General features: G+C 48.4%; 1 protein-coding gene across 9 annotated transcripts in view; it reads right to left on the reverse strand.

The window, feature by feature from the left end:
* Window positions 1–12,792, reverse strand: part of LOC137430089 (uncharacterized) — a 214,287-nt gene that overhangs the window by 66,507 nt on the left and 134,988 nt on the right. For 8 of the 9 annotated variants that reach the window (XM_068120629.2, XM_068120631.2, XM_078780136.1 and 5 more), the window contains exons 5-7: window positions 3,429–3,558; window positions 3,251–3,322; window positions 2,412–2,516 (exon numbers count right to left, since the gene is read on the reverse strand). In XM_068120629.2, coding sequence (XP_067976730.2) covers window positions 2,412–2,516; window positions 3,251–3,322; window positions 3,429–3,558 — 307 coding nt within the window. The remainder of the gene's footprint in view (window positions 1–2,411; window positions 2,517–3,250; window positions 3,323–3,428; window positions 3,559–12,792) is intronic. The other variant, XM_078780139.1, reaches the window with a different exon arrangement.

Raw genomic sequence — 12,792 nt, forward strand, 5'->3', positions numbered from 1 at the left:
CGCGGTCCCCCTGTGCTGTCTTTCCCTCGCGGTCCCCCTGTGCTGTCTTTCCCTCGTGGTCCCCCTGTGCTGTCTTTCCGTCGTGGTCCCCCTGTGCTGTCTTTCCCTCGTGGTCCCCCTGTGCTGTCTTTCCCTCGCGGTCCCCCTGTGCTGTCTTTCCCTCGTGGTCCCCCTGTGCTGTCTTTCCCTCGCGGTCCCCCTGTGCTGTCCTTCCCTTGTGGTCCCCCTGTGCTGTCTTTCCCTCGTGGTCCCCCTGTGCTGTCTTTCCCACGTGGTCCCCCTGTGCTGTCCTTCCCTCATGGTCCCCCTGTGCTGTCTTTCCCTCGTGGTCCCCCTGTGCTGTCCTTCCCTTGCAGTCCCCCTGTGCTGTCCTTCCGTCGTGGTCCCCCTGTGCTTTCTTTCCCTCGCGGTCCCCCTGTGCTGTCTTTCCCTCATGGTCCCCCTGTGCTGTCTTTCCCTCGAGGTCCCCCTGTGCTGTCCTTCCCTCGCGGTCCCCCTGTGCTGTCCTTCCCTCGCGGTCCCCCTGTGCTGTCCTTCCCTCGTGGTCCCCCTGTGCTGTCTTTCCGTCGTGGTCCCCCTGTGCTGTCTTTCCCTCGCGGTCCCCCTGTGCTGTCCTTCCCTCGTGGTCCCCCTGTGCTGTCCTTCCCTCATGGTCCCCCTGTGCTGTCTTTCCCTCATGGTCCCCCTGTGCTGTCTTTCCCTCGTGGTCCCCCTGTGCTGTCTTTCCCTCGCGGTCCCCCTGTGCTGTCTTTCCCTCGTGGTCCCCCTGTGCTGTCTTTCCCTTGTGGTCCCCCTGTGCTGTCTTTCCGTCGTGGTCCCCCTGTGCTGTCTTTCCCTCGTGGTCCCCCTGTGCTGTCTTTCCCTCGCGGTCCCCCTGTGCTGTCTTTCCCTCATGGTCCCCCTATGCTGTCTTTCCCTCGCGGTCCCCCTGTGCTGTCCTTCCCTCGCGGTCCCCCTGTGCTGTCTTTCCCTCGTGGTCCCCCTGTGCTGTCCTTCCCTCGTGTTCCCCCTGTGCTGTCCTTCCCTCGTGGTCCCCCTGTGCTGTCTTTCCCTCGTGGTCCCCCTGTGCTGTCCTTCCCTCGCAGTCCCCCTGTGCTGTCCTTCCGTCGTGGTCCCCCTGTGCTGTCTTTCCCTCACGGTCCCCCTGTGCTGTCTTTCCCTCGCGGTCCCCCTGTGCTGTCTTTCCCTCGTGGTCCCCCTGTGCTGTCCTTCCCTCGCGGTCCCCCTGTGCTGTCTTTCCCTCGTGGTCCCCCTGTGCTGTCTTTCCCTCGCGGTCCCCCTGTGCTGTCCTTCCCTCGCGGTCCCCCTGTGCTGTCCTTCCCTCGCGGTCCCCCTGTGCTGTCCTTCCCTCGCGGTCCCCCTGTGCTGTCCTTCCCTCGTGGTCCCCCTGTGCTGTCCTTCCCTCGTGGTCCCCCTGTGCTGTCTTTCCCTCGCGGTTGTCAGCTTTCACGAGCCTCGATTCAGTATACAAAAAAAAAAAAAAAATGCTTTTTTTGTGTCATCACCAATTGCATTAATTAAACGTACTTTGTCTTGATTCAGATGTCCAGTCAAAGCACATGTAATTAAAAGCGCAATGCAGCAACAAGTGTTGATAAAAGTGAATATTGTGACATCAGCAGTTATTTCCTTGGAAGATTTTGAAGGCCAGAGATTTAAAATGATGAGGTTGTTGTGTTTATTCGCCCAGTTAAACATGTTTTCGATGTGTAGTTTCTTAAATGTAGTTATTGCACTCCTTCTTTAATGACAAAGTTTGGATGTGAAGAGAGGAGCAGAGGGAAGTGTAGGGAGAGAAGCAGACAGGACATGACACTGACAGTGAGAGGAAGTGACGTACAACATGATTATGGGTCAGAAAATTATATTATCAAAAAATTGGTTTCAAGCAGAAGAGGAAATTAAAGTTTGGCATGAAACTTGACATGAGATGGTAACAAGCCACCTTAAAATCTGGAGGAAATGGCAGAACTGGATAAAACTCAGGAAGGTGTTTCCGCAAGTGGAAGAAAAGGGGGCCATTCAACTCATCACAACCATGTTGCATCCACATCTGCTTTGATAATTTACTTAATCAAGGAAAGCGGATTTCCTTGTAAATGTCTGAGACCATCAGCCTGTGTCATTCACTAAATACTTTTAGAATGCTTACAGAAATTACGAAAGAGAGATGCGATCACAGAGCCAGAGTCAAACACTCTTCAGCCGCCATCACTGGATCGGCCTCGTTGTTGTGGGGTTATCAGACTGGGGTGCGATGATGGCATTTACACAAGGCCGGGCTAACTCACACTGCCGCAATCACACAGGCAAATGAGGTTGAGGGAAATTCAAGGCTGGTGGAAACCGAGTTGTAAAGAAGTCCTGAACCACAGCTCCGATGATGTGTTTGTTCCTATTGGAAGACTTACTGTCTCCTCGTGGCAGAGAGAGCTGGTCGGCATCGCTGGGTCCACGAGGACCAGGAGAGCCAGGTAGTCCTTGCTTGCCCGGTGGGCCCGGCTTACCAGGAGGGCCTGTCTTGCCATGGAAAATTACATTAATTCAGCATGTTTTACATTTCAAATATTTGTTCAGCTGTTATGTTAGGGTTACATATAATTTATTGTCGATTTGATTCAGTGTATATCTATGATAAATCAAACAGTGAGGCAAATTATAGTTAAACTGCCAAAATCAAGACTCTCTGCTCACCTTCACTCTTTCATTCCTCTTTTCTCCCGCGTCTGGAACAAACTCCCCCACTCCCTTCAATCCCACTCCTCCCTCCAGGTCTTTAAAACAGCTGTTCACCATCATCTCTTATCTTCCCCCATCCAAAACCTTGATCTTTTCTACCCCCGCTAATTCACCCCAGATCCACTTTTTTGAAATTCCAACTTCCTTTCCTGGAAGTCCTTGCAGTGTCCATATGTTTTATACCTCTCCCACCCCCCCCCCCCCCCACCCACCCCCCAAGCCCCCTCCCTCCCACAATTCTCTCGATGTCCCTGCTCTCAAATGTTGTGTTTGTGTCCTTCCCCCTCTCTCCCCACCTTGTCTACCGCTCCCCTTATTATATGTTTTATGTGTCGTTTGACTTTTTGTGTGATCAATGTTAGCTCTTTCACGAGCCTCGATCTTGTATACAATAAATAAATAAATAAATAAATAAAAATTGGTGATGTCTATATTTCTCTCGTCTCTCCCTCAACAACTCCAATTCTGATTGCGACAGCTGATAAAATAAAATTCAGGACAGCAAGCTCACCCTGAGGACCAGTAGGGCCAATCGGGCCTGGAGGACCTGCAGCACTCGGACGTTTTTCAGAACCAGGAGGACCTAGGATGTGGTTTGTAACATGGTAAGAACCTTACCATTGGTTCCTAATGTGTAAATAGCAGCAATAAACATCAGCCAATCCTTAAAAGCCAAACCGCGACCTGACCTCTCAATTGGTGACATTGGATGGGATCCTGTGTGTCTTTATCCTCCACATGCAGTATCAATGAACCTCCTACCTCTGGGACGTGGTTGACTGGACATTTCTGCCTTTCTGCTGCTACCAGTACAGAAACCTGGAAAGCCATGAATGTTTGTCTCAGTTTTCAAGAAAAAAAATGATGAAACCATATAATTTATTATTTAACTAGTAAAGGTACCAAGCGTTGCCGGCCAGTGCAGAGTGGATTCATGACGGGAATATTAAGAGAGGGGGGAGAGTAGAAGGGGCGAGGAGGGGTGGGGAGAGGGGAAGGGGAGAGGAGAGGAGATGGGGGAGGGAGGTGAGAGGAGAGGAGATGGGGGAGGAAGGTGAGAGGTGAGAGGGGAGGGTAGGGGAGGGATTTGAGAGGGGAGGGATGGGAGAAAGGAGCGGAAAGGTGTGGGAGAAGGGAGAGGGAGGGGAGAGGAGACAAGGGAGAGGGTAATGGGGGAATGGAATGGGGAAGGGGGAGGAGGTGGAAAATGGGGTGGGGGGGAGGAGGTGGAAAATGGGGTGGGGGGGAGAGGAAGGAGGTGGAAAAATGGGGTGGGGGGAGGGGAAAGGAGAGGGGATGGGGAGGGAGAAGGGGATGGGGAGAGAGAAGGGTAAGGAGAGGGAGGGATGGGGGAGAGAGGGGTGGGGGAGAGAGAGGGTGGGGAGACAGAGAGGGGTGGGGAGAGACAGAGAGGGTTGGGGGAGGGAGGGAGAGAGACAGAGAAGGGTGGGGGAGAGAATAAGAGGGTGTGGGAGGGAGAGAGAGGGGAGAGAGAAAATAAAGAGAAAGGTAAGGGGAGGAAGGTTGGGTTACTAAAGAGGATGACATGTTATGCTTATTTACTGCACACACACATACATACACACACACACACGCACACACACACACACACACACACACACACATAAATAAAATCTCCCATATGCAAACACACCTCGTGAACCATTGCGACCGAGGCACTTCCAAAGGTTTACCTTGAAACAGGCCTTTGTTCGTCGATCGATGTACTTTCTACTTTTTAAAGAAAGTATATAAATTAAATAGACTTTTTGAGGGATTTTCGAAGCTCCACACGGTCTCCACGTTTTTCGAAGTTAAGTCTGTTCACAATTGTATTTTGTCGAAACTGTATTTATCTTTCGGTGTGTGAAGTTATTGTGTGCAACTTTGGTTGTTTCTCGGTGTTTATCTTTCATAAATTGATCGTCTGTTTGCCGTGTCGCGAGCAAGGCCTTTGCCGCGTCGCGAACGATTTGAAATCGAAGTTAAGTGATTGTTCCCATTTGTATTTTCGTTAAAACTGTATTTATTTATGGTGTTGTACGTATATTGTGTCCCGACGAAGATTTTTCGGTGCAAATCTTTCATACCTGTATTGAAAATCGTGTTAATTCGTGTCGTGTCTTGAGGCCTTGTACAGTGTGCACTGTACAACCTTGAGGCTTTGTTTTTCTCAGCGGTCCGTTGTTTGTGATCCAATAACTTTCGTTCTCTGTATTCCCAGTCTTTTCACCCATAGCCTACTTCCTTGTGTAAATCTCAACTCAAAAAAAAAAAAAAAAAAAAAAAAATTTCCCTTCTCTGTTCTCATTCGTTTATTCATTCTTATTCGTTCGTTCGTTCTTCGACCACGTGTTTCTCCCCCATTTCCCCAGATAGTTTTCACTCATTAACCTTCAATGTTTACACTTTCCCCTCAAGTTATGTATTCCGTCATATTTTATAACACCTTTTTCTTCTTCTTCTTTAAAAGGCTGCTTTCGACTTGCTCACCAAATCAATTCATCCCAAAAAAAATATCCATCTCCTATAGTGCCTTTTTTCTACATTCCCTAAACTCTCCTGCACTCCATCCTCCATCCAGCGTCCTTAAACGTATTTTTAACTCGAAGGTCACAAGAAACTCATTTTGCAATAAATGTTCGTTTCCCATAAATCGTACACTTTCAAAAATCCAATCTCACCCCTCCCCTCCAAATCTTCCCCATAACCCCTCCCCTCCAAATCTTCCCCATCACCCCTCCCCTCCAAATCTTCCCCATCACCCATCCCTTTCAAATCTCCCCCCTTGCCCCCTCCCTCCTAAACTACCCCCTCACCCCTCCCCGCCAAGACGCCCCCTCGCCCCTCCCCTCCTAGACTCCTGCCTCACCCCTCCCCTCCAAATCTCCCCCATATCCCATCCCTTTCAAATCCCTCCCCTGGTCCCTTCCCTCCCAAACTCCCCCCTCACCCCTCCCCTTCAAATCTCCCCACCCTCATTGCTTCTCAATTTCCCCCCTCTCACTCCCCCTCCTCAAAGCGTCCTCCCCGCTTCTTCCCCCTTCAAACTCTCACCTCCATCTCCCCCAACCTTCTGCCTCGCTCTTCCCCCTCCTCAAATAACACCTCATTGTGGCTCACCCAATCACCATCAAACCTTTTGTCCGCCCCATCCTTCCCTTTCTCCGAGCTATTCTGAAATCTCTGACACACCTTCAACAGCTCTCCCTACCTCTTCCACCTCTTCCACATCTTACCCTACCACTCCTCCCCCCTGTTCTGTATCTGATGCTCCCCCTTCCTCTTCATTAACGGTATGGACCTCAAACATCCGGGGCCTTCGTTCAAACTTAACTGATCTCTCCATACAGGTTGCTTCTGTCAAACCAGACGTGACCTGCTTAACAGAAACTTTCCTCCTTTATGATGTCTCTGATTCCATAGTATCTCTCTCGGGCTACTCCCTCCTCCGGTATGATAGACCTGAGCCTCGTCCTGGAGGCGGGGTTGCTATCTTTATCAAAAACTCTCTTCCTCACTCGCCCTGCACTGCACTCTCTCCACCTCACCCCCAGGAATACCTCTGGCTACGGCTTCCCCTTCGCTCCCACCTCTTGTTCATATGTGTGTTGTACCGTCCACCAAACAGTGATGACTCCATCTACATCTCGCTGTCTGATGATATGGACCAACTTCTATCTACTCATCCCAACTCTCTCTTCCTCATATGTGGTGATTTCAACTGTCATCATGCCAGTTGGCTGGGTGTGGGTACCTCTCTCACCAGCCATGGCTCCTCAGCAAAGGACTTCTGCGACTCACTGGGACTGACACAATCAGTCAATTTCCCGACCCGGATCTCAGTCAACGGAACATCTTCTCTTCTGGACTTGGTTATGACTAACTTCCCTGAAAATGTCTGCTGCTCTTCTTCTGCTCCGATCGGATCATCTGATCATGTCCTTGTTAAAGTGGACATCTCTCTGACCATCCTCAGGGAGCCTGCTCAGCATCGACGAGTCTGGCATTTCACTCAGGCCAACTGGCACGGTCTTCAAGCAGCCATCAATCATCTGGACTGGTCTCCCATCTCTACCACCTCTGACATCAACTCATCCTGGGAATTCTTCCAAAGTAAATTGCTCTCTCTCATGCACAGATTTATCCCATCTCGTCTTCAGTTGTCATACCCTTCCTCCCGTCCATGGTACACGGAATCTTGTGGTGAGGCTGTTGCCCAGAAACAACTTGCCTTCGTCTCCTGGAAAGCAAATCCAACGGAAGGAAATCTCATTTCCTTTCACAAAGCCCGAAACAAGTGTGTGTCCACCCTCAGGAGAGCCAGGAAACAATATCTCTCCGTTCTCAAGACCGAACTCTCTTATCTGTCTCCCTCTTCCAAATCCTGGTGGCGTCTGGTCAAATCCGTTTCTGGTGTTTGTTCCCCCTCCATCCCCTCCCTTACCTCAAACAGCTGCACAGCTGACTCCGCACGTGAAAAAGCTGAATGCCTCAACTCTGTGTTTGCCTCTAAATCTTGTGTCCCAAACCCATCCCTCTCTGTACCCACCATACCCAGTCGTACCCTGCTGCTCCTGGACTCCGTGTCCTTTCCTCCTGACAAGGTGGAAACGTTTCTGTCAACCCTCGACTCTGATTCTGCAACTGGACCCGACGGCATCAGCCCACGGGTCCTAAAATCCTGCTCTGCTGCTCTATCTCACCCTCTCTCTGGTCTCTTCACCCTCTCTTTTGCTCAAGGTCAACTGCCATCTGCTTGGAAATCAGCCAACATCACCGCTTTGCACAAAAAAGGTGCAAAAACAGATCCTAGCAACTACAGACCAATCAGCCTTCTCCCAATTATCAGCAAAGTCATGGAATCCATCATTGCTTCGGATATGAAATCTTTCCTCTTCTCCAATGGCTTGATCTCTGATCATCAATTTGGTTTCAGACCAGGTCACTCTACTCTGGACATGCTGCTTCTGCTGTCTCAACAATGGATGGAGGTCCTCAATGCCAAACAGGAAATTAGAGCTGTCTCCCTCGACATATCACGTGCCTTCGACACGGTCTGGCACCACGCTCTGCTCACCAAACTCTCCTCCTTTGGTATCCATGGAAATCTCCACGCATGGCTGGCGGACTTCCTCTCTAGTCGTCGTCAACGTGTGGCCCTGAATGGGTTTCTCTCATCTCCTCTTCCTGTTCAGGCTGGAGTTCCCCAAGGCAGTGTTCTGGGCCCCGTGCTTTTTCTGGTCTTCATCAATGATCTCTCTGACTCTCTCGAAAATCCTCTATCTCTTTGCTGATGACTCCACTCTCTGCCGCTCCATTCCTCTTCCCTCAGATCGGCAGTCTGCTGCCTCCTCACTCTCTGAAGACCTGGACAAAATCACAGACTGGTCAAACAAGTGGAACATGTCTTTCAATCCTGACAAATCTCACACTCTTACTATGTCTCTCCGAAAAGATCGACTGGACAACCCTCCCATCTACTTTCTCAACAATCCTCTCCAAGAAGTTCTGTCGCTCAAGATTTTGGGTCTCACTATCTGCCATGATCTTTCTTGGGAAAACCACATTTCCAAGCTGGCCTCCAAAGCCAGTCGCCGACTGGGCATCCTCCGTCGTGCGAAGTCCTTCCTCGGCACACCTGAGCTCCTCACCACATACAAGGCTTTCATCCGCAGCTCAATGGAATACTGTTCTCCCCTATGGGCCGGTGCTCCTGCCTCACACCTAGCTCGGCTTCACGCTGTTGAAACCAAAGCTTTCAGAATTATTGGAATCTCCCGCGATGAAGCTATCTCTGAGGGCCTTTCACTCACTCACCGCAGGCAGGTAGGTGGTCTTTCTGTCTTCTACCGACTCCTCTCCGGCCTTGCACCCCCAGCTCTCTCTGTGCTCTGTCCCCCAAATATTCCTACAGGTCGCACAAGATCTGCCAGCAACCCTCTGATGGTTAAACTGCCGAAATCTCGGCTCTCTGCTCACCTTCACTCTTTCATTCCTCTTTTCTCCCGCCTCTGGAACAAACTCCCTCACTCCCTTCAATCCCACTCCACCCTCCAGGTCTTTAAAACAGCTGTTCACCACCATCTCTTATCTTCCCCCATCCAAAACCTTGATCTTTTCTACCCCCGCTAATTCACCCCAGATCCACCTTGTTTGAAATTCCAACTTCTTTCCTGGAAGTCCTGGCAGTGTCCATATGTTTTATACCTCTCCCACCGCCCCCTTCCCACGCCCCCCCCCCCCCCAAAGCCCTCGCCCTCTCTCAGATCTCTCGATGTCTCCATGTCTCTCGGTCCCTGCTCTCAAATGTTGTGTTTGTGTCCTTCCCCCTCTCTCCCATCTTGTCTACCGCTCCCTATGTTATATGTTTTATGTGTCGGTTTGTCTTTCTGTGTGATTAATGTTCGCTCTTTCACGAGCCTCGATCTTGTATACAAAAAAAAAAGAAAAAAAAAAAAAAAGACGATAGCAGGAGGAGGGCCATGTTATTTTAATTCGATCTTTAATTTGATTTATTTTGCCTTCCTAACTGCAGAGATTTCCACTACGGAGTACACAGGCACGACTGCGGAAACCTTGACGTTGATCCTGCTGGTTAATTATTTTCATTGCTCTCAATAAAGTTACACTTTTGGACACATTCTTTAATCTTTTCTTCACTCGATATAACAGTAGAAAAAGTTAAGATTAATGCTTTCACAATATGGGGAAGGAGGAAGGACAGCCCTGCTTAAAGCTTATAATTATTGCTAAGCACTATTACTTAGTACTATAGTACGAAGATATATACTTAGTAATAGGAATCGCTAATGTCTTAAATTTTTCAGATTTCATTCCAGATTTCGATTCTCATTTAGTGCATGGGATTCGATCCTCAAATCTGAATCCAGATTTTGATTATATACTTTAATTATTCCGTGAGAGTAGATCGTGTTTCCAAGCCAAGGCACGTTTGAATAAGCCGAAACAAAATGGCGGCATAATAACCCAGCGATGTGACAAAGATGGCACACTACCATTTTGGAAGAGATTCTTTTGTTTTTTTTAGATGAGCACCCCCTAAATTATCTTCAAAAATGGGGGTTAAACACACCCAAACACCCAGTTTTCATTCATGCACTCCTTTGGAGTTTGATTAGTATGCATGCAAAGTTTGGCACCACTAGGTTTCATGGTTTTGGAGTTATGGAGGAGACACATACACCCGCATTCTCTTTTATAATTATACATAATGCCTCTCCTTTCTGTGTGTGTTTGTAATATATATATTGTTACAGCCATGGGGTTCGGGTCTGCTTCGAAGGGGGGTTTGCCTCAATTCCTACCGATCCACCGGCCTGAAGCCACTGGGCGCAGATAGCTCCGCATCCCAGATGGGTTGCCAAACAACCACAAACGCCAATTAGTCAACTGAATCCCCACAGGGTCCTTCGTCTAATTACTGTTTTTCTGGGTTGACGGGCTTTCCAACAGGGTTTTGCGTCCTCAATGCATACTTGATCTAACCTTAGTCAGAAAAAGGCGAGCGGAATTAAAATACACACCAGACTTGGACTCGAGCCAATAAGTTGGGGTACAACGTCCCGGCAACACTAGTGCTGGCTATACTGTGTACCAATAATGGAAAAGACACAACGAGGAGATTGGAAGAAAAATTCAACAAGAGGGGACTTAATCACAGGGATTCAATGGGGGTGAGAGGGAGCATACAGTGCATTCAGAAAGTATTCAGACCCCTTCACATTTTTCACATTTTGTTATGTTGCAGCCTTATGCTGAAATCGTTTAAATTAATTTTTTCCCTCATCAATCTACACTCAATACCCCATAATGACAAAGAGAAAACAGGATTTTAGAAAGTTTTGCAAATTTATTAAAAAGAAAAAACGGAAATATCACATTGACATAAGTATTCAGACCCTTTGCTATGACACTTGAAATTTAGCTCAGGTGCCTCCCATTTCTCTTAATCTTCTTTGAGATGTTTCCACACCTTGATTGGAGTCCACCTGTGGTAAATTCAATTGATTGGACATGATTTGGAAAGGCACACACCTGTCTATATAAGGTCTCACAGCTGACAATGCATATCAGAGCAAAAACCAAGCCATGAGGTCGAAGGAACTGCCTGCAGAGCTCAGAGACAGGATTGTGTCGAGGCACAGATCTGGGGAAGCTTACAAAAAAAATTCTGCTGCATTGAAGGTTCCCAAGAGCACAGTGGCCTCCATAATTCTTAAATGGAAGAAGATTGGAACAACCAGGACTCTTCCTAGAGCTGGCTGCCCGGCCAAACTGAGCAATCGGGGGAGAAGGGCCTTGGTAAGAGAGGTGACCAAGAACCTGATGGTCACTCTGGCTGAGCTCCAGAGATCATGTGTGGAGATGGGAGAAACTTCCAGAAGGACAACCATCACTGCAACACTCCACCGATCTGGGCTTTATGGCAGGGTGGCCAGATGGAAGCCTCTCCTCGGTGAAAGACACATGAAAGCCCACAGAATCTTGTTTCTCACAGTCTGAGAGTCCTTTTGGTGCTTTTTTGCAAACTCCAAGCGGGCTTTCATGTCATGTGTCTTTCACTGAGGAGAGGCTTCCATTTGGCCACCCTGCCACAAAGCCCAGATCGGTGGAGTGTTGCAGTGATGGTTGTCCTTCTGGAAGTTTCTCCCATCTCCACACAGGATCTCTGGAGCTCAGCCAGAGTGACCATCGGGTTCTTGGTCACCTCTCTTGCCAAGGCCCTTCTCCCCCGATTGCTCAGTTTGGCCGGACGGCCAGCTCTAGGAAGAGTCCTGGTTGGTCCAAACTTCTTCTATTTAAGAATTATGGAGGCCACTGTGCTCTTGGGAACCTTCAATGCAGCAGAAATTTTTTTTGTAGGCTTCCCCAAATCCTTGCCTCGATACAATCCTGTCTCTGAGCTCTGCAGGCAGTTCCTTCGACCTCATGGCTTGGTTTTTGCTCTGATATGCATTGTCAGCTGTGAGACCTTATATAGACAGGTGTGTGCCTTTCCAAATCATGTCCAATCAATTGAATTTACCACAGGTGGACTCCAATCAAGGTGTGGAAACATCTCAAAGATGATCAAGAGAAATGGGAGGCACCTGAGCTAAATTTCAAGTGTCATAGCAAAGGGTATGAATACTTATGTCAATGTGATATTTCAGTTTTTTCTTTTTAATAAATTTGCAAAACTTTCTAAAATCCTGTTTTCTCTTCGTCATTATGGGGTATTGAGTGTAGATTGATGAGGGAAAAAATTAATTTAAACGATTTCAGCATAAGGCTGCAACATAACAAAATGTGAAAAAGTGAAGGGGTCTGAATACTTTCTGAATGCACTGTATATGTAATAAGGTAGCAATCTACGAATGAGCATGTGATAATTGTGATATATCAGAATCCATTTAAGCAGCATGCGCTGTACAATGAATTTAATAATAAGTATGCGATGTACAATGAATTCATTAAGCAGCATGTGATGTTCAATGAATCAATTGACTTTACAAAGCACAGGGATACAGAGCAAAGCTTGTCCTGACCTGTCTGGCTTTACAAAATTCTTATTTAAGACACAACATCAGAAACATCTGCAGAAGGGAAAGAAGGTAGAAGCAGAACGAGGTTTGGACGTCCTCTGGCCTCAGAGAATGAGAGCTGTTGAGCTCACGCTTCACAGTCGCTTCGGGGAGAGATGGAGGGAAGAAATTACTTTGGGTTGTGGGGTATTAGTTATGGACGTGCCAATCGGCCTGGCCCCTGGTCTCCGCAATACACTCTGCATGGTGATGGGATTGATCTCTCGCCCGGAGTTCCGTTCTACCAGCCTCGTCACACAGATTGGCTCTGCTCTGCCTGACTCCATCCCTCCTCTCCTCATGCACCGAGGTCACCTTCTCCAGAATCTCGATGAGCTGATCGTCTGGCAATCCACTTCCAATAAGCACTTCTGGTAATCGACGGATGGACGGACAGACGGATACTCCTGTTTTCTAATATAGATTTCTTTCCATGTGTACTCTTTCTGTATTCCCCTCTTCCAAT

Source organism: Myxine glutinosa, chromosome 6, assembly GCF_964187855.1.
Source record: "Myxine glutinosa chromosome 6, kmMyxGlut1.1, whole genome shotgun sequence".
Taxonomy (NCBI): Eukaryota; Metazoa; Chordata; class Myxini; order Myxiniformes; family Myxinidae; genus Myxine; species Myxine glutinosa.